This window comes from Epinephelus lanceolatus, chromosome 8 (genome assembly GCF_041903045.1).
Source record: "Epinephelus lanceolatus isolate andai-2023 chromosome 8, ASM4190304v1, whole genome shotgun sequence".
NCBI classification, from domain to species: domain Eukaryota; kingdom Metazoa; phylum Chordata; class Actinopteri; order Perciformes; family Serranidae; genus Epinephelus; species Epinephelus lanceolatus.
Window position 1 is genome coordinate 40,773,076 of NC_135741.1, and position 22,152 is coordinate 40,795,227.

Consider the following 22,152-nt stretch of genomic DNA (forward strand, 5'->3'; position numbering starts at 1 on the left):
GTCTGAATTTTTGTTGGTTGTCAAATCCTACATCTCAGTAATTTATGAAAACAAATCATTTCATAAATTTAGATCCCATTTTATTCAGTTTAGACATTTTTTAGCCAGAACAAGGTGTCCAATCCAACCCTACCCACTTTCTGTCCCGGCAAGGCAGAATTTTGGGTAAATGCAGCCCTTGTGCATTTAACAAAATTGTGCCTTTTACAACTGGGTTGGTCTTTATAAAAAATATAAATTGTTAGCAGACCCCTGGATCTGTTAAAGGATCAAATTATTTTCATTACTGTTCAAGTAGCCTGTGAGTAATGAAAGATTATTTTGTGTTGATACAAAAGTGTCCCAACCAACCCTGCTCTCCCCTATTGAAAAGAGGGGGAAATGCCTGAACTTTCAAGAGCTCAAGCACTCACGTCATGGGTCACAGAATTTGGTCTAACACCTGTTTCTCAGAGGTCAATATTTGGCCATGGCCATGTCCTCCAGTTGTAGTAAGAACTATCCAACCATTTCACCACCTAACTGGTTAAGACAAACACAATAGCAACATGCAAGTGACAACATGTCCCAACAACGACTTGCCTTTCGAAAAGGAGGTTACTTATGCACATGTGAGAAGTTAGCTCTCGGGGCTTTCTGTCAGAAAGCATTTACTGGCAACTTTTTGACCCATAACATGATGGTGTTTCTTAACCTGACCAACAAGATAGTCCTGAAGACAAATTCTCCAAACAGCGCCACTTCAGAGCGACAACAAACTTTCCCCCGTCAGCACGAAGTTTAAACGTATCCCACACGTCTGTATGCTATGTGTCCATCAGAGAGCATCCCTGACCGTCATTCCACCTTCTCCTCCTATTGGCCACTTTCACTGCACCTGTTCGTCTCGCCCGCCAATCACACGCTGCGGTCAGTGTGCTCCAAGATGGCGGCTTCCAGTGCTCCGTATCAGACATCATCGCATTTGAAAGCTAAATATTACTATATACCGATGGTTTAAACTTATGAAGAGGCAGACCAGAAGGAGCCGAGGCGGGCTGAGTTGTCGCCAGTGAAACGCGGAAACAGTTTCCCTATGGTTTGTCCGTGTGAGGAGCCGGTCTCGGTGTCGGTCTGAAGGGGGTTGTGTTATCCGAGTATGGCCACCGAGAACAGGATCAATTTTTGGAGGAGAAACGCAAAGGTTCCCGGAAGGTGGGTTTTTGTAACTCTTTTTTTAGCGTTACCAAACGAAGCAGAGGTACATTCCTTTAGTAAGTTTCACACGGGCAACGTTACTGTTAGATGTAGCTGAAAATATCACCAACGCTTGGTACAAAACATAACGTTGATATAATATGATAATATCCTACTGTAGCTTGATAAACTCATAATGAAGTACATACATATATATATATATATATATATATATATATATATATATATATATATATATATATATATATCATAGGAATACTAGCTTGAAACCGGTCTCCTTAGCTGACTTTAACGTATTAAATGTCACTATGACTACCTCAAGAATACTCAATAAACTCAAGTTGCTCATATTATAATTGTGGGTTTCACTTCATTCAGCTGAGGACTATTCAGCCCTCTCCACCGTCTGGTTTGAGTGTGTGTCTGTATAATAGCCTCCAGCTGAGAGAGACAGACCTCCATCTCTTTCTTCTCTGCGGTTTCTAACGCTCAGAGTGGAGCTGTCAGCTGGCACAGTCCGTGCACCGCCCGCCATATGCTTTCTCACTCTGTCCGAAAAGGTGGTGACACTCACTATAGGCCAGCTATTGACAGAGATAGCAGTGAAGGAGACTGCGCCGTCTCGATGAGGATCACTCCTGTAACCTCAGATCTATTATTTTGTTAGCTGAGTCATAAGGGAGGAAGTTGAAATACCTCCTCTTTTTGGGGAAGATTTATTGATGAGCAAGTTGACCAACAATTTACCCACAGGAACAGATTGTTCAGGTCACAGCTTGTCTTTGTTTACAGGGGGAACCTTATTACAAAGTACAGACTATATGATGTGTTAGGGACCATGCAAAAAGGGGGAGACATGTCAAATAATTTTTGAAGCATTGGGGAGAGACTTGTGTTACACTTTAAAATGTCTGTATTTTTCTTTTACTGGCAATTTTTAAAGAAAACATACGGTTTTGAAGGCATGTTCGAAGAAAATGTGTTTGAAAGGAAATTTGAAAGTAATTGGCTGTCTTCTTTTTTTTTCTTCAATCGCCAAAACTACACCATTCATCATAGTCAGAAACTGTAAAAACAGAAATTATCATTGGATTTCAAATATCCGATGGTCCTTCAACACATTATGTTGTCCATTGGAACAAAACAAATCTGAGTTTAAAATATTGATATTTCATCAAAATCACTTTATTCTTTGTGAGTCATATACAATGTGGCAAAAAAATCAAGTATTTGCACGAAATAACCAGCATGCATGACAAGAGTAAAAAAACAGGGCTTTCTTCAAACATCAGTAGGTAGGTTTTAAAAAGCAATAACAAATTTGTGGTGGAGGGAGGGTCACACATTTTCCACCAGTCACTCAGGTAGGCTCAAGGGATGATATTTATAGCTTCAGGGAGGGTAAAAAAAAAAAAAGGAAGTCACACCCCAGCCACCCCCTCCACTGATAAATAAAGAACAGTCCCTCACACAAAAAATAGTATTATGTTTCTGAAGTGGGAGAAATCATGTGGACAGTTGCTTTAAATTTAGGCCAGAACACTAAGCTAATCCTAGCCTGTAGTGCTTGCTCAGTAGGCATAATGGTAATGGGTTATAATGGGCACTGAGGACCTGCAGGGATTCTCTTTCCTTTTACTCCCCTCACCCTGCACTGTTGTGGAAAATGCAAACTCATCAGACTGCATTGATAAGGCATGACATATTCATGCTTGTCTGTATTGAACTGTGTGTCTTTATGACTATGATGACTCTGAGTAGGTGACCTGCCCTGGCTCCATGCAATTGCCTGGCAGGGAGGGTGGAGCAGGTTGGGGGGAGGGCAGTGTGTTTGAGAAATCTTAGAAGAGAGGATCTCTAAGGGGAGGGCGTTGCTCTCTTTGTCACACACACTGATCTTTTTCAAACGTGGTGGGTGGAAGGCTGGAAACCCAAACACAAACATATGTTTGAACAGGAAAGCAAGCAGCTTGTCTTACTGCCTGTCCTTGAGCCGCTGCTGATAAAACAAGTTTAAGGCTGATAAACAAGAGACTCTGGCACTACCAGATAATCAGCAGGCCCAGTTCTCAGCCAAAAAGGCTTACTGTCAGTTTATTCATGCAAATCACTTAAATTAGGTTGACATTGTTTAGCCTCAGGCGTGATAAGTCACAGTTTGACAGAGTCCACATAGAAGTAGTATTATTTGTTGTTTTGTAATATACACACAAAAGCCTCTCAGCTACTTAGAATAAAATTCTTGTCATTTGTGAAAGTTCTGCCAAACTGACAGATAGCATTAGTATAAGACCACCACTCTGGTGAAAGAATTATTCATTAGTAGATGCCTTTGTCCCCAATCTGTAAACAGAATCCTTATCAAAGAGAGTAGTCTTAAACAAATGACATTTAGTCTGCCAGTAATTTTAACCAAAAAATGATTTTATATGACAAATGGTCTTAAAGGTCCATTTCTGGTTTATTGGCAAATTATTTATTTACAAGACTCTAACTAATATCTGATTTTTGCTGTTAATACAGACACAGAAATGCCCACCTGCCTCAGTTTCAATGCTGTGAAGCCACAGTTACAACTAAAGTTTAACTGTTAAGCATCACTTGATCTGGTAAATTTAGAAAAGCCTAAACATATGAATGGGGCAGAGGAGGCTGCTGCTCTTGGCTTTCTATAAAGGAAAAGAGATAAGGAAATGAGTGTTGTTGGCAATTGTAGATCTGGCCATGATCCCATCCTATGACTCTTGACTGTGTCTGCTTTGGGTCACCAGAGAGTTGGAAAGAAGCTGAGCTGAGAAAGAAGATTCTCACATCCGCTGAACATAATGCCCACCCCAGGGTGGTGGAGATCACAGGGGCTGTGCAAGCTGTCCACTAGTTCTGTTCAATACACTCTACAAGCAGGACAATCTAAACAAGGCAGGGTTAGTGTTATTTAATAAAAGGGAAGTACTGGGTTGTCATCTGCCATGGCAAAGCAGAATGTAAGGCTAAATTTGCTGGCTCGGTGCATCACAAAACATTCCCCATCGGATTGCGAGCTTTGCAAAATCATCCAAAAACACTGGCACATTGCTGACACATCCCAAATTAAAATACATTTTTAGTGATCCTCCAAAAACGACATCTTTGAGAAGTCTGTCAGTCTCAGGGATCTTCTGTTAATAGCTGATATGTCTCCTTTATTTTCAGATATCATCTGCAGGAAACCACAGATGTGGTAGCTACACCCAGTTTGCCTTATATCATAAATGCAAGTCTTTAAGCTGTTCTCACACAGGCTGCGTATACCTATGCATGCTGTGATGTAGAACCACCCGTGTCATTTACCTTATATACTTCCCATGTGGTCTGGCTTTTGTCAGCAAAACATCTAGGCAGTTGCACCATGCGTTACCAAGCATTGCACTAACATTAGAACCGACAATGAGTGTAGCTCCATAGCAGTTTGTTTCAAGCAGGCGAGCCATACCGTCAGCAGATGAGGTCGTCCTGGTATTGAGAAAATTAAAAGGTCTCATATGGGTGGTGATCTGATGACAAAACAATGTAATTTTGGAAATGTACACATTTAGAACGAGAGATTTGACATAAAACCCTCCATATAAAAACAGTAATACTAAACTACATTTCTTCCACCCCCTCCTATTATGTGTCCTCCTCATGTCAAAACAAGGCTACTTACCGACTTGTTTATTCTCATGAATAATCTCTGTAATGCACCAATTGCTATTTAAAAAATATGTTGTGCAAAAAAGTATAATAATGCCAAAAAATGTGTATCACATACAGTATATGGATTATGGAGTTGTCATTTCTTGTTAGCTTGCTTTTTTCACATTTCGCTAATGGATACCTTGTTTGTCAAAACTTCATCCGTATGCATTTTTTTGAGAGGGGAGTTTGCAAATTGGAGACAACCGCTCTGTTTCCTTTGTATATTGTTTTTGTTGTGCACCTGTGCCCAACTGCGCCTGGATGTGCAGTGCACACTATTTACTGTCTTTGCTTGAAATATTACTGGGCACAGTGTGTATGACAGCCATATTCAAACCAGTATATAGGTCAAAGTGTCACTTTCAGCTATGGTGTCATCTCCTCCATGGTCCCTCATTGTTTACTGTGCTATGAATAAAGAGATTGAGCAACGTACTGCAACTAGGAAACAAAGAAAATACGATGACAATGAGCACATACACACAAAGATCAGATGTGTGTCTGCTAACTTTAGAGAGCAGATTTGCTGACTATTAGCATTAGATAGGTCAAAGACTGGGAGCCACATGTGTTTTTCTGCACGGATGTGACAGCATTTCACATGTCGTCTTCTGCAGCGTACAACCAGTTTATGGAGCACAGCATCCACCTCTCGACCCACGATTGCGACGCACGTAAGTGCTAAACCCAGCTGGACTGCATGGTGTCATGTAACCCTCGTGGATCTATTTTATTTATGTTATTTGCATCTCCCATTTTCAAGTTTGTTTTTCAGCCCATTGTTCCATGCTTCAAGTACTTCAACATGTGTGGATTGCATGCACCAGTTCTGTAACAGTGTGATCCAGTGTTGACATAGACATTGTTATTGCTGTTTGAAAGACTGTCAGTGTTCTATTGCACTTTTCTGTTGTATAAAAAGTTGAGATTTCTTTTTTTTTTTTTTTTTTGTTCCTTTTGACGATATCATCTCCTAAATTTCTGTGTATATTACATACCATTCTTTACATTTCTGTCTTTCTCTCTCTTTTCCCTCTGCAGGTATCCCAAAGACACAAAGCCCAAGTTTAACAATCTCAAGTCTAAAAAGGCCTCTAGCTTCCATGAGTTCGCCCGAAGCACCAATGATGCTTGGGACATTGACGAAGAGGAGGACGTGGATTTTCTCGGGCTCCCCGCCCCAACTTTATCCCTACCATCAGGTCTCCACTCTACATCCACACAGAACCAGGTAGTTACCAGACATCATTTTTTTTAATTCCTGAGGACTTATGGGTATTGAGTTGGTGTGAAATGAAAGGAGATATTCTGATGTGTTTCCACTCAGCAGCAGCAGAATCAGGCTGGTGACACAGAAACTGGAGTGTCACAAAAACTGGCAGCTCCCAGAACAGAAGCTCAAAACCTTCAGGATGTGCAGGAGGAGGACGCAGAGGGCGAGCATGTCAACGGAAAGGTTGTCAAGTCTAGTAGTGACGCCCACCTCAACACGTCCTCAGGTATGTGAGTAATATGCTGCAGAAGTTCATTTGGCATTAAGAGCTACTGAGCAGCTTATCAGATGATTCATAGTGAAGCTAATTACAGACTTTGTCCGCTAATACTGCAGATGGGGCTAGTGGGATTATACCAGGCCTTTGTGCCTGGTGAAACATCTTGCGGACCTGAAAATGTTTCACCAAATGCTCTCATCCCCATGTGCTCTAATGTGTTTCCAGTGACACAGATGAATTAAACAACCAATGAGTTTATTAAAATGAACACCATATTCATGTGTTCTAATAGTGCATGTTATCACAAATATGGTCTTTAAGGTCAGATCCTCAGACAGTGTTTGTGGCTATTCATCAGTCCAGCAAACTCGCTGTGAACAGTCAGTTTTTTCACCTGAACATCTCAGAAATCACCTGGCTTGTAAATATTCAGGCTCACCCACTGAGCTTGTGCTAATATCTTGTAAATCACTTCTTTAGTTCTTCTTCCAGTTTTGTGCTGTTTTATGGTTTTGTGTGTGTTTGTTTTGTTTGTCCTATTTCAAGCATCATGAGGAGGACATAATAAAAGTCTAACAAGTAGAACACATAAACAAAAAGACAGGTGGTGGTCTGTCTCAGTTTAAAATTAATTAATTAAATAGATCAAAGTTAAATAGCTTGATACAGATATTTGGGTTTAGTAGTGGATTAGTTGAGGAAAGGCACCCAAATATCCAACATCTACTTTTCTGTGATTAAGTTGGATAAGTAGAGCCATTTCATATGAATGATAATGTCTAATATTGATAGTTGTTAGTGGTTATAGAAATAAACTCCTCCTCATCTCATAATCATCAAAGATTACTAAGTTATGATTGGATCTTTTTCTTAAGTACAATCAGAACACTTTTAGCAGGAAATCAAAAAGGACGGGTCTAATAATAAATGAAATAAATAAATGAAAGACCCTCAGCTAATTCATACCCATCACACAATGATGTTACTGATGAATAGATTTTTAGAGCTACTCTCTCTGAAAGCCAGAAACCAGAGAAGCAAGTCTCAAACTTGTGATGTCATAGGGGATAAAGTCTGGAGCTGCTCCATAGACAAGGAATGTGAGACTGATTTTGTGGACCCACAGAATGTTTTTTTTGTGTGTGTTTGCTTTACTTTGTCGTAGTGTTCTCTGTTCTGAAACAGAAAATGTCAGCCATGTACTCAGAACACTCCCCTGAGTGCTCTCAGTGACATCTAGAACATCTTCTCCTAATTCACTGTCTATGGAGCAGCTCCAGACTTTATACTCTATGACAGGGATACTCAACTTGTTTTGCCCGTTTTCCACTATTGCAAAATGCCAGGTGGCCAGGGCCAGTTAATAAACAGACATTTGTAATAATATATGAACAATTAGCTTGGACCTCTGTCGGGAGGTCCAGGGAATCCTCCCTTGGCACATTTTTTTGGGTATACAAGCTCTGTTTTAGTGTTTTTTGCATATGCTGGCACCTTATTTAAAGTACAAAAAAATCCCAGTGTAAATTAATCTAAATAGTGTCGTGAATCTAGGAAAAAGGAAAGAGAAAATGGTTGGTGGGCCAGTTTTGGCCCATGGGCCGCAAGTTGAGTATCATTGCCCTGTGACATCACAAATTTCAGTTTTCGTCTTCTAGTTTTTGGATTTTGGAGAGCTGTTTATGTGTACTAAAATGTTTGGACTGTCCTAGACCATAGGAATGACATGTATCAATTTTTAAAATGTGCATAGTTCCTTTTTAAGCTGCAGTCTTTATGTATAATATTGTCATTTTGATGAAAAATAGCAGAACACACAACTCCAGAAATCTTAGACAGTATAAAAAAGTGCACAGTACTGGCGAAGATTGAAAAACAGATAGAACACTGGCACTCATCATAGAATTCACAAATGACCATTCATTATTGTTTTGTCATGTTGATGATGGCTCTTTAGCTGAAACACATCCATGTCTACGCACATTTTCCATAATGTAATTAATTTAATAGTATAATTACATTACATTAATTTAATTTCATAAAAAGGGATGTTAAGTTGAACAATATAGGTGTGTTTCCATGAAACAGTTAGTAGTTCCTGTAGAACAGGCACCTAACATGTACGGACATGTACCTAAACCTTAGATCTGTTCTGCTTTTCCACCGCAGACACTTCTCTTCAATGTCAGTGGAGTTGTCATTGGATAGTACAGTAATAGCCCTGTCACTGCTCCATTCAGCTCTCACTGTATTTTCTGTTCATGGGTGATGCAGAGGGATGTCTGCACCTTCCTGACTGTACACAGAGCGGGACAAAAAGAGAACGAGCTGAGTGTCAGAGTCTCTGTCATAACATCGCTTCTTCTGAGGGAGATGGGATGTTTAAAAAAGGAGGTTTGTGCATTGAGTCCTTGTAGAACAAGAGTGACGATTCTCTCTCGACCAATAAACAGACTGCAGTGTTTTTAGCTCCACCTTTTAGTATCAGATCAGTGTGCAAGGCACCCTAATAGAGCGGTTCTAATGGTACCATCCACATCTTTTGACAATGAAAACCCAAAAATGACTGTTCCAATGCTTAACAAACGGAATGAAACTGAACTGGACTGCTGTGCGGAAATGTTTCATTCGTGTAGCGTTTTCAAGATGTTAATGTTGAAGTTTCCCTCTTGTTTTCACAAAACAGTTTGTGATGTCCACACAAAGTTTTTATGAGTATGTTATTACATTTTGAATTTTTTTCTTGTGTGGCCCTCTACAGTTCGCTCCACACTTCAGAAGCAGCAGTCTCTCCCAGTTCGTCCCATCATCCCACTGGTGGCTCGCATGTCAGACCAGAATGCATCAGGGGCACCACCGATGACGGTGCGGGAGAAGAGCCGGCTGGACAAATTCAAACAGCTGCTGGCTAGTCCCAACACTGACTTAGGTAGGAGAACAACACAGCCACACACCTCCATATTGTAGATATGTGAAGTAATCTTTGGCTCCAGGCTAACGCTACACTCAGCTGACTGTGCTTTCTGTCTTTGTGTGCTGACTTCTGCTGTGGTTTTCTGTAGTGTTGATAATGTGTTTGTATCTCGCTCTGTGCTTTTACAGAGGAACTGCGGAAGCACAGCTGGTCAGGCATACCAAGAGAAGTCCGGCCAATCACATGGAGACTTCTCTCTGTAAGTCCCATGACCTTCAGTTTTGCAATATCACAATATGCCTTTTTGTAGCATTTTGCACAGCGTTTGGTCTCAAAGCCCGTTGCAGAGTCCAAGTTACATTTTGTAGTTTGTGTGTAACCACTTGCATTCCTTTTTAGAAAATGCTCACATCATGTCAAAAGCCTTATCCCTTCAGGCAACCTTATCTCCTCTCTCTTCTCTTACCTCAAATGGCTGGCCAGTTCTGTTCGTTTGAAACTGTCCACATCATCAAAAAACAAACCTCTCTTCACAGGCACTTTCTCCTCTGTACTTTCTCTCTCTGACAGGGCTACCTGCCGGCCAACAAGGAGCGCAGAGAGCTGGTGCTAAAAAGGAAGCGAGAAGAATACTTTGGCTTCATAGAGCAGTATTACCACTCCAGAACAGACGAGCACTATAAAGACACATACAGACAGGTACAGTTAAAGAAAACAAGTGGAGAAAAGCCATAAGACTGTACTAATCAATCAAAAACATCACTAAACACAAAAATGTTTCCTGCTTTGATTATCCATCTCAATCATGTTCCTTCCTGTCAGATCCACATTGATATTCCAAGAACCAATCCTCTGATTCCCTTGTTCCAGCAGCCTGTAGTACAAGAGGTAAGATATGATCTGCTAAAGAGCAGTGGAATTACAAACACTTCAGTTATCTCCGTAGTTCATCCAAAGTGCATGTTGGTAGTTTTTTGTGAGTGTGTGTGTGTGTGTGTGTACTTTCTAATCATATATGGGTCCTGTATCATTTGTTACTTAAGCAATATCACACGAGAGGGAGTGATGTTATACTCGTGTATCGTCATGGCTGTGATTCGGTCATAGGCACGAGGCCGCAGCAAGGCTGATTAAGAAATGTTGAAAAATGAGGACAAAATAGATAATTTAAGCATTTTATTTGTCTTCCGCCAACAAAAATAGTTCCCTCAGGACTCTGCTGTCACCGTTGCTATGTAACGCTGACATGGTGCGCCAGGCACTTACTCTTTATACACATTTATCTGCACGTTTCCATTAATTGTGCAGCCGGTGAAATAAGTCTCTGGTGACTGCATGGTGGACTGTCGCTTCACAGGCACAGCCGACTCTGCCTTCTGATCTAACACTATGTTGCTTTTCTCCAAGTCATTGAGCTCCGCTGATGAAACACTGACAAACCTGGATGTGTGCTCAGATGGATTCAGCTTCTCCTCTCCCTCATCTTCTTCTGATGACCATTCATAGTTCAATTCAAAACTTATTTTAGGAAATAAATCCATATTTTTGGCTGTTTGACAGTGGATGAATTAATTAGCCTACAATGCAACTGCTGACCTAACTGACACTAACCGTCAGTTTTGATTTGATTGTTGATTGCAATCAGCTGTGAGGCAGAGTGAAACATACACAGTGAAATAACTGTGGTGTTGTACTCCAATATCATCACGGTTTTACTGTCTCTCAACCGATCAGATTGCAGGGCCAGAACTAACTGTTGTATAATGAGAGATTTACCACTGGACAGGCATTTGCTCACTATGTTGTCTTTAAATTAAGGTGTGAGCCATAACTTTGTGGCATTTTTATTTGGTTTGTTGTTTTGGTTCATCTGTCAAATTAAAAGTGAAGCAGGAGCCTGTATCATGAAGCAAGATTAGTGGGTTTGCCAGGTGACTCACTTTTAAGATGGCTAGATCTAGGGGTTGGTGATTTGGCCCAAAAATTACATCCCGATATTTCAGGGTATTGTTTCGATAACATTATTCTTGACGATATGATAAATTGCAACAAAATAAGTGATATAGTTTTACATGTCAGCCTAACAGTTTGCCTTCAAATATTCAGTAGAAATTAAGCAAAAATGATCTTTCATTTTTTTAGTTTGTAAACAACAACAGTAACTCAGAGTGAGATTCAGATTCTGTATACAATATTAATAGCTCACCCAAAAAAACCCTACTATAAATTACACATTTAAACTGCTCCCAAATACAAAAAAAATGTACCCTAGGTACAGCTGTGCTGCTGCCAGAGGAGCCGTTGAATGAGTTCCCTCTGAGCGGTATGTTGCTAAAAGAGTCTGAGGAGTCCGGGGCTGTTCATAAAACAGATAAAGAAAAAGGTTTTTTGCACAGCCATGTGTCCAAACTGGGTATAAAATAGGATCTATAGTTAAACATACTTACCTTGTGAATGCTGATATGTGGTTGTAGATTCTTTGATAAGATTCCTAAAAGTGTAGATAACTTTAACACTCTTTTTCCATCCCTGCAGCTCAGAATAACATGAGGTGATTTTGTGAGCCCTATTTAAACAGTCTATAGTGCACGGTCCCTTAATTAATCATAGGTGTGTTTTGGGTGTAACATGAATTCAACCAATCAGAGTGTCATCTCATTCCCTTTATAAGCCAGGTGCACCTGCACCTGGTGCACTGCTATTTACATTTGACATCTTGGAGAAGCGAGTGGAGAGTAAGAACACTAATGTCAGCAGCTCTGCTCCGCTTTCTGCTGTCTGTACAATTTGGAGAATGTTATTAACACTTTTCTAATGACGTATTATTTCACCCACCCTACCATGCTTTACTGGGTGTATAACAAGCAGAGCGTACACACGTTGTGAACCCGCCCATGGTGCATTTTACCGTCTGAATAATGCACTCAGGAAAATACTGCACCATTCTGACACAAGAGCAAGTTTCTGTTGGTCAATAGCACAGTTGCTTTCTGTTGCTTCAGAACAGCAATGCGCCAACAATGCACCTGACCGCATCTTAGACCTACACAGCCATGAGCGCACAGATGGGTACAAGTACATTTGCTGATTACATATCATGGGCGCTGGCCATGAAAATAACAACTACTAGCAAAAGAGCTTAAATAAGCAATGACAGTTGCACTTTGCTGTGCGCCACTCTGCGCCGGCTGTAAAATACAGCCTGTGAGTGTAGAAAATGAGAATCCACTCATTGTTTAAAAGCTCAATAAGGTAGGTCAGATGTTCATTTCTTTCCGCTGGACCTTTTTTTCTCAGAGTATCTGTAGTTTTTGTCTCTGCTCTGGCAGTAAGAAGAGCCTTACTTTACTGTCAGCTGATTCTAAGTGTCATTTCAGTGTCATGTGATTGGCTTGTAGTTAAGAAATCTTTCTCACACGCTCATAGCTGGATTGGAAAACCCAGCGTTAAGTGAGTGAGTTGATAAGCAGCTTTCTGATAAACTCTAGGATCACAGATGTTCGGCTCAATGAGGCCTGATAATCTAAAGATGGCCGGACTAAGTTGAACCTGTGTTGTGATACAGGACTTATTTCAGAAAATCAAGACTTTGCTATAACTCATGTTAAGTAGAGACCAATGAGATTGGAGACTCTCCTGGTTTGGATTAACGATTTAAAATACCCTTAGATGCTACTGTAGATAACTCATGGCCCTGCACATGATACTGTGCTGTAACTGTGACAGTCACTGAGGAAGAACCTGCATCAGATTAGTACATTACAGAGGATGTTTGCTGTAAAAGGAAGTTCACTGACTGAGCATGGCTTGTTCCTCAAATATGGTGATTTTATGTGGGTTTGCAAAACACCCAAGAATTGTGTCCAGATTTACCAGCACAATATTTCTTTATTAATGTTCAGCATTATCCACTTTCAGTAAATGAATTGTAATGATATTATTATTTTGACAGAATTCAGAATTCATGTGAAAGCAACCCATAGTCTGAAGGAAAAGGTAAAAGTGGGGAATCACTGTTTCAAGACTCGTTATCGTAGTCCCTTTTACTTTTTTGTTAATTTATTTTATTTTATGACATTTTTCCCTTTATTAAGTTTATGCACATTTATTGTATGTGTTTTTTGATATTGTTTCTTTCATCTATGAACGTATTATTTCAGAACTCTTATGTAAATTAAAATGAGCATTGAGATAACAATATGATACTTAAATTCCTCTTTGCCTCAATAGAAATAAGTAAAGTCATATTAAAGTAACCCATAACAGCAGAACATGTGGTACTGAATTGGACATCAGTTCGTATTTCATTTGAATACTGTACAGTGAAAATTCATATTAATGGAGGTGACACTGATTTCCACCATATTGCCAGCTATCCCCAGCTCTAAGCATATATTTACCACACATGTTATTACTCTCGAGCTAATGCATGCAACTCAAGTTCTTTGACAGTTGCTTGGCTCCATTTTCACAACAGAGTTTCAGTTTTCAAACAAAATAAAAACAGCTCTTTCACATAAGGTAATACCTTATTCACACTGTAAGTTTATCAGACTATCACAACATTGCATATTTTTATCACTAGCTTTCAAATATTGTTCCTTTTTTTATGATCATCAAAACTAATGGCATTGAATAGCAACAAATTGTCATTAAAACAGAGTTTACTATGGTATATTCCTCAGGAACACACAAGCAGCACTGAGAAAGGAGATGTGCCATTTATGTAGAAGTCAGTGTTTGAAATGATGCAACTTTTTAAAACATTCATCTTTTGAGTAGTTACATATATGATATATCACTGTAAATATAGAGTTTGACTTAACACTACAGTAAATCCTATATACAGACAAGACAAAATGATGAGTTGACTGTTTTTCACTGCAACACTTACTGTTTCTGTATGAACCACAAAGTTAGTTTTTATTCAACACAACAAAATTTAGGTATTCCTCATATTTATCTCCTGTAGCTTTTAAAGAGCACACCAATGATTTTGCACATCAAAGTCACTTTACTTGTCATTAGGTGCACCGCTCAGTCTGTGGAAACAGTTGTTTATATCTAACATATTCTAAAGGGAGCTTTCTGAAGTCTGAGAAAATATGCCTGATGACATCATCAGGGTTATCCCAAATTGGACTTGAGACTTCAACTTTATGGCACAAACTGGGCACACAGAGTTTGCACACAGATGCAGGCTTTTACGATGCAGGATGCCATTTGTTGCATTATGGGAAATGTAGGATTCATTATTTTTGTACCTTAAACCATATTTTAAAAAATTAGGATATCTTTGCTGCTCTGACCATTCTTTTTTTAAATTTATCTCCTGAGAGTCTCCCAAGTTATAGAAGTGCAGTAATAAATCACTGGAGTAATTCTTTAATACTTAGAAATACAGTAAAGTACAGAAATACTGTAATGCTGCAAGGCATATTCTATTGAACTACAATTAACACGACCATAACAGACACTTATAATTAGCAGTGGTGTTGCAGTGCTGCTCATCATGGTAATGTTATTGAAATCAGGAGAAAAGCTTTCAGACGTGTTGCATTTACTCTGCAATCTGCACATTTATTGAAACTTGTGCTAATATGAGGTGACTGTACTCAAAAAACTGTGCATGTGATTTATTATCCAACCTTGATTTATACTTGAGATCATTTAGGGAGCAAGTCAATTACGGAAAGAACGAAAGAAAAGAAAAATAATAAGATGTACACATAGTGAAAGGGCAATATCACTGTAAAAGTAATAAAGGTCGTTTAAAACTTTCTGATTAGGAAAAGTAATGTGATGGTTAAACATGATAATAAGATAAGATAATTAAGATTTAAAATAAAGGGGTGTGTGTGGTAGAGCAGGCGCCCCATGTACAAGACTGTTGCCGCAGCGGCCCAGGTTCGACTCCAGCCTGTGGCCCTTAGCTGCATGTCACTCCCTCTCTCTCTCCCCCTTTCACACTTGTCTGTCCTATTCATTAAAGGCTAAAAATGCCCAAAAAAAATATCTTTAAAAAAAAAAAAAAGATTTAAAATAAAATACTGTTAAGTAAACATTTTTAAAGTTTTAGGGTTAAGAGTTTGATGGATGAATAAAAATAATTAAAATGTGAAATAAAATACAGTTATGTAAAACAAGGTTGGGAGGTTTAAGATTAAATATCTAAAATATCCAAAAGGTACAAGGAAACAGATTTTAAGTAGGTGCTGTATTTTGTTCCAGGAGTCAGGTGCACTAAAATTAAAAGCAGTTTTTCCAAGTTTAGACCTTATTCTTGGAACATGAAGCAAGAGCCAATCAGCCCATCTGAGTGACAAAACAGTTGTGAAGGGAGATATGTTTATTTCCCAGTATGTTTTAATGTTTTGCACTTTGAAGGTAAGAATTTAGTGAGTCGGTTTGGCTCTTTACATCAAAAGCTTTACACATTGTAAGTCCAAACAACACACTGTATGCCCAAAGTACTGGAGTTGAAAGTTAAGAATCATAATGAAAATGATTGAGTGATGTTTGCCTCCATAATAAATCTGGTATACACACTAATCAACCATTTTGTTGTCTTGCTTCCTCAGGTGTTTGAGCGTATTCTTTTTATCTGGGCCATCCGTCACCCAGCCAGCGGTTACGTCCAGGGGATCAATGATCTGGTCACACCCTTCTTCGTCGTCTTCCTCTCTGAGTTTGTCAGTAAGTTACTGGTGGGAAATGTCCTGCATAGAGCCTTGTTACACTCACACTTGACAAATGGACCCATGTCTAGTGTTGGGGGTAACGTGTTGCAAAAGTAACGTGTTACTGTAATATATTACTTTTTAGCAGTAACAAAGTAATATAACCCGTTATCAACAGGATTGTGGGTAACATTATTACATTTACAATGTCTCGCAATTCGTTACCACCCAAAATAAACTATTTATTATTTTTATTTTTTAGTTATCCACACTGATCCACACCACTCTACATCCAACAATGTGCCACCAGAAAAAAATATCCCATTGTGCTAACCTCAATATTTGTTTATTGTGTTTCATATCAGAGGCCCACAGATATTGATCCATTTCTCATAATTATCAGACTTTGATCCTCTGCCTGACCCTCCCTGTGTCCAAGGATATTCATTTATTTTAAACGGTCAAGGCTATTAATTGTTTTATATCATCATGTTATTATTAATATAAGCAGGGGATTTTAATGCATAGTGGTAACCACTGTATGTGAATGCATGAATGGGTCAGACCTGCAGCACTGGATTTGAAATGCCTATTAGTTCTTTTGAGCTCATATTGGTGAAAGTAATACAAATGTAGTGTAATAAGTAACTTATTACTCTACACAGAGAGTAATGTTGTAAAGTAACAAATTACTTTCAAATGAAGGTAACTAGAAATATGCAATATATTACATTTTGAGCGTAACTTGCTCAACACTGCTCATGTCACTAGGATTGTCCCTGAATCAAGATTTTTCACACACTAAACCCCTACAACAGCCCACATATCTGGCTCGGTTGTAAAGTTTACAGCCTGCCATGCTGTTGACTTGCATGGCTCTGTGTTTTTTAGCTGCGTCTTTGTACACTAATGATTTCTTCAATCACCCTCAGCAGAGGGCAGCATTCAGTAATCCAGGAGCCATCTGTATGAGTCAGGCTATTTCTGTTTCATTCAGTGTTATTTGTTTTTCCAGCGGAGGACGTGGAGAACTTTGAGGTGGCAGCACTGCCTCTGGAAATGCAGAGAAACATTGAAGCTGACAGCTTCTGGTGCATGAGCAAACTGCTGGATGGAATACAGGTCTGGTCAAACACATACACATCAGTAAACACCTTTTTGAAACTGTAAATGTGCCAGTTTACTGAAAATGGTGTTGTTTCAGGACAACTACACGTTTGCTCAGCCTGGAATTCAGAACAAAGTGAAAGCTTTGGAGGAGCTGGTCAGCAGGATAGATGGTAAGTGGACTCCTGTCAGTCCATAAGCAGTTTTGTGCGTTAGGCTTTAGGTTGCATGCACTTTGCTTTAGCACCCGCCCTACTCATACCTGTTTTGGGCTTTTTTTTTAACAAGCATACATGTAGAAAGCGATAGACGGCTGCACAGCTGATTCCAGATACAAGCTATTAACAGGAAACCCACAATTTTAATATTTGTGTTTGTGTGCATGTGTGTCTGTCTTCAGAGGACATTCACAATCATTTTAAGAGGTATGAGGTGGAGTACCTGCAGTTTGCTTTCCGCTGGATGAACAATCTGCTGATGAGGGAGCTGCCTCTTCGTTGCACTATTCGTCTCTGGGACACCTACCAGGTAGAGCAGAGTGTTACATCACCAACACACCTTCACACTAGAAAGTAATCCAGTACAACAGCAGCACAAATTGCAGCCTCAAAAATGACTATAGGATTTACACTGCTGCAAGTATGGTCCATTATACAGTATTTGTTAAGTGTTGGAACAGACTTTCTTCTCCCTGTTGATTGTCTTTGCGTGTTTTCCACAGGCTGAAGCGGAGGGTTTCTCCCACTTCCACTTGTATGTCTGTTCTGCTTTCCTCATTGAGTGGCGCAAAGAAATCCTCTCCATGGTTGACTTTCAGGTACCAATCTGTCATCTTAGTAGTCATCAACACTTAACTGAGAAAGTAACGACTGAATATTGTTGAAGCACCAACAGGTGGTAACAAGGGCAACTTTAAAGGAGGGTTTATGGAAGCAAAGAAAAGGAATATGCTAATTTTAATATTAAAAGCAGCTGAAATATGTCATGAATGTCATTTCCATTGAATCATAGTTACTTTGGTGATCCCTTAACCTTTATCATCAGGTCAAAAATTATATTTGTATACAGGCAGAACTACTGTCAGTTAGCAAATGTTAGCATGCTACCATGCTAAATTAAGATGGTGAATATAGCAAACATTACACCTGCTCAGCAACAGCATGTTTTCATTGTGCGAATGCAGATTCAACAGCTGCTTACTTTCAAAATAAAAGACCCTGCAGTGCATCAAAAAATCTTCAGTCTATACAATGAAATACAACTTCTCTCCTTACTTTTATCTGTTGACTTCATTTAAGCTTTAAACACTTTGCAAAGTAATTTTACTTATGTGCATTTTTCGAACGACTGGGCTACTATTTCTGAATAACTTTCAGCCAAAGAAAATAATTCAAATGTCAAAATAACAACTTTTTATGCCTTTAAAAGTACAAAGCAGGAGCATTTAGTTTCAACTTCCAACTCTGACAGTGTTACAGTTTAGCTTCCAGCTTTTCTAGCAACGTATTTTAACTTCTTAGCTTCTTTACATAATGCAGTTCAGATTCTGCTTCAAACTGTTTTCTTCTAGGTTTTTCAGCAATGGAGTCAATGCATTTGAACATTTAAGATTTTTTGTGCAATTTGTTTAATATTTCTGCTTTTTCGGCAGTGCTTTGTGATTAATTTCAGCTGTCATCATTCACACGCATTTTTTTGTAGGAAATGTATTTCCTAGTCATTTTGAGCATGTTAGGATGCATAAGTAAGCATTTGTCTAATGTGATAGTTAACTGGATATTCTTGAGTTTAGGACTGTTGGTTTGTCAAAACAAGATTTGAAGGTATCCTCTTTGGCTTTAGGAAACTGTGATGGCAATTTTTTTTTTTCCCCCTGTTTTCTAACATTTCATAGGCTATTTGATTAATCAAGACAAGAATCTGCAGATTAACTGATGATGAAAATGATCATTAGTTGCAGCCTGAAATGCAGATAGCTGGTAGTCAAATTAAAATATGATATAAATTCTGTGGTATTTGAATTTCAAGATAAGTATTCAGTGGTGATTACAGCCTTGCGTTGCTTCTATGCAGGTTGTACAATAAGTTAGTCATAAGTTTCATGTATGTTTATGCATGCACACCTGATTCCAGTGTCTCAGAGTTTTACATACTAACCCACATGATTAAAATATTTTTTAAATGCTACACATACTCAGTCATTAACCTCAGCCTTCCAAAATAGTGTCAGTGTCGAGAAGTAAATTTCTGTTGCTCTTCAGGGCCTTCTTATGCTACTTCAGAACCTTCCTACAATCCACTGGGGTAACGAGGAAGTGGGTCTCCTGCTGGCTGAGGCTTATAGACTGAAGTACATGTTCGCAGACGCCCCCAGCCACTACAAGAGATAGGTCTGAGGCTGCCTCACAGCAAACACAGTACACAGTCCACAGCGCTGCAGACTGTGGCTGGATGGACCCACAGAGATACTCCAGACAGCAAATGTTATCTTTGAGGTAACCTGGAAGAGACCGACGCAACAAAACTTATCCTGTGAAAATGAAGTCCAGTGAATGTCACATTGGATTTGGGTTAATGATGCACCCATAGAGCTCAGTGAATATGAGACTATGTGCAGTCAATGTTCTGTACTGCATCAACAGACTGTTACAGTTTTAGTAACCATGGCTATGCCACTTTGGTTTACTTATACAGTTTTTGGTCATGCAACATTATTTGTCTCTCAAGTGAAATGTACACTCAGAACAACATGCTGTTATATAAAGGGATGATGTTTGTGAGATTATCCTTTTAGTGAAAGATGGCATCTATAGATTTTATTTTTTTGAAGATATGTTTTGGTTTTATAAGGGAAATATCTTAGATGTAAAACAGGCAAGTACAATATTTTATTTTCTCTGATAAAACTTATTTAGTCTGACACTGTCAAGCTGTTATTAATAAGATGGCACCCCCGCTCCAATTAGTGAGTAGACTCGCAGGATGTTTTGGTTCAGGATTACCAAATTTGCACTGTACAATCAGTTTATAAAAAAGTCCCTATTTGGACTTCAATGATGATGAGTGAGTTTAATTGGTAGCCAGTGCTGATATTTTGGATTGTATTAGGTGTTACACCTAAGAGTAGCAAATATTAGGTACTGTGTTTTATTTCAGGTTGTGTCTTTCATTGAAAGTGAAGGAACTGATCTGATATCAGTTTGCCCTGATCATTATAAATCAACGTTTTGAATCACGATGAGATACACTCATCAACAGTGGTAAAATCACAATTTTTCTGCCTCTGAATAGACCAGGAATGATGCAGACGTTCTTGATAATGTAGCTTTGAAATTCTTGTTTGTTTGTCAGATTAAATGGGTCTTGTGTAATTTTGGAACTGACTAAGATAAATCTAAATTGTATTGTATTTTTGACAGGTAAAATACAATTTTAGTTAGAGGTTGAGGCACATAGTAACACTCTCATAGCTGGCACCAGATGAGATCAGTAATGACTGGTCTGTTTTGGCCCGAGACTTTTGATTTTAAACTCATCAAACTCATTTCTTTGTGCATAACGATGAGAGTAAGTGGTTGTGTGATAATCTATGAAGTATCTAATTAGATACCTGTGGTTAGTGTAAAAACTGCATATGCATTCAAGTCGTTAACAATGTTCAATTTCTTCAGTTTAGGATCATTTAAGATTAAGATATAGATATTTTTTAAATGGAGGAAATGCCTTTTCACTGCTTACTCAGTACTGAAGGACATTTAGTCACACCATCCTACTTGAGACAGTCCTGTGGACACAGTGCAGCTCACAACATAATACGATGCCTTTGTTATGAGCATTTTTAATGTTCTCCTGTCTTTTAAAGTGTAACATGGGTAAATGCTTTATCATTAATGCTTGTATTTTATATTTGTCTAAGGTTCAGGTTAGGTTGCTCTTGTATTTGTGTTCTTTCACAGTCACATGATCCAGGAAAATGTGTATTTGTAACAGCATTTGCGTGGCAGGGGGTGAATATGTGTGTTAAGACTCATCTACCTTCATTACCAGTGATAATTATAACACAATGTATGTTTGAAAGATATGACAATCATTAGCCTTTGATACTTTGGCTTCCCTACCATTATATGTGTTTTTGAGGTTTTTGCTTTGGTCATTCTGAAGCAAATGCTTTGTTAAGCTATAGCAAAGTTTAAATTCGGATTTACTGTGTGCTAGATTCCTGGCTGTTACCTCAGTAATTGTAGGCTACAACAAATTAAATGGAGAACCATCTTTAATGTCATGTCTTAATTCAAAATCAGGAATTATTCAGTCCTTCTGAAATGTGGCAGTTCAATCATAGCCTGAGGTTTAAGGTACTTTATGGCATTATATTCAGTGTAGTGCTCCTGAAGATACCATGGTACTTTAGTTGTGTCAGTGAAATAGTAACCATTTATATTTTTGGAAAGATCTGACACAGTCGCAAACTTATTTATGGTTCATTCATTGCCAGTTTTTGCTTTGTAAAGCAACCTAGAATCTTGTGTTCATCAACCTTGTTTAACCCATCTGAAACATTTTGAATGTTTTTGTGAGTGTTGTTGTTGAATGTATGCCTTTAGCCTTAAAGTAAGTTTTTTTTTTCATTCAGGTGCGCCAACTGATTGTTCACTCCATGCTGTTTTTATCAAAGGGTCATTTTGTTCTCAGAATATTATATTGATAAAGTGCTGACAAAATAAAAACCTGATTTGTTTCAGAGGTGTTCATGCTGTTTCAACAATAACATGCCAAATCTTTATTGGGCCAATGCAGTCTGTTTTAGAGTTAATATTAAATAATTACAGTACCCCTGCTGTATAATAACTTTTTGTTTATATTAAACTGTTGTTATTCCTTATTTTGCCATTTGTGTGTGTTTGGTGCATGGGGGGATTACTTGTCTTGATCAGACATTATTACTGTTTTCATGTATTAAATGTAATTTTAAGCCTGCCCAAGCAAATTGACTATGCTTTTCATGGCAACCAACCGTATAAGCTTTCTTTTTTTCATTGTGTAA

The 22,152-nt window shown here is 38.7% G+C and overlaps 1 protein-coding gene across 2 annotated transcripts; it reads left to right on the top strand.

Annotated features, from left to right (window-relative positions):
* The first annotated feature begins 993 nt into the window (after positions 1–993).
* tbc1d22b (TBC1 domain family, member 22B) lies at positions 994–20,070 on the top strand. Of its 2 annotated transcripts, none has more exons than XM_033629872.2 (14): positions 994–1,194; positions 5,532–5,588; positions 5,956–6,145; positions 6,242–6,413; positions 9,169–9,336; positions 9,510–9,580; positions 9,892–10,020; positions 10,144–10,209; positions 15,903–16,017; positions 17,017–17,123; positions 17,206–17,281; positions 17,509–17,636; positions 17,830–17,925; positions 19,370–20,070. In XM_033629872.2, the coding sequence occupies exons 1-14, from the start codon at positions 1,139–1,141 to the stop codon at positions 19,496–19,498; spliced, it is 1,560 nt and encodes a 519-aa protein (XP_033485763.1). In that variant the 5' UTR covers positions 994–1,138; the 3' UTR covers positions 19,499–20,070. The 2 variants fall into 2 exon arrangements, with proteins under 2 accessions (XP_033485763.1, XP_078026426.1); XM_078170300.1 differs by having other exon boundaries at positions 6,245–6,413; positions 19,370–20,063.
* The last annotated feature ends 2,082 nt before the right edge of the window (positions 20,071–22,152 follow it).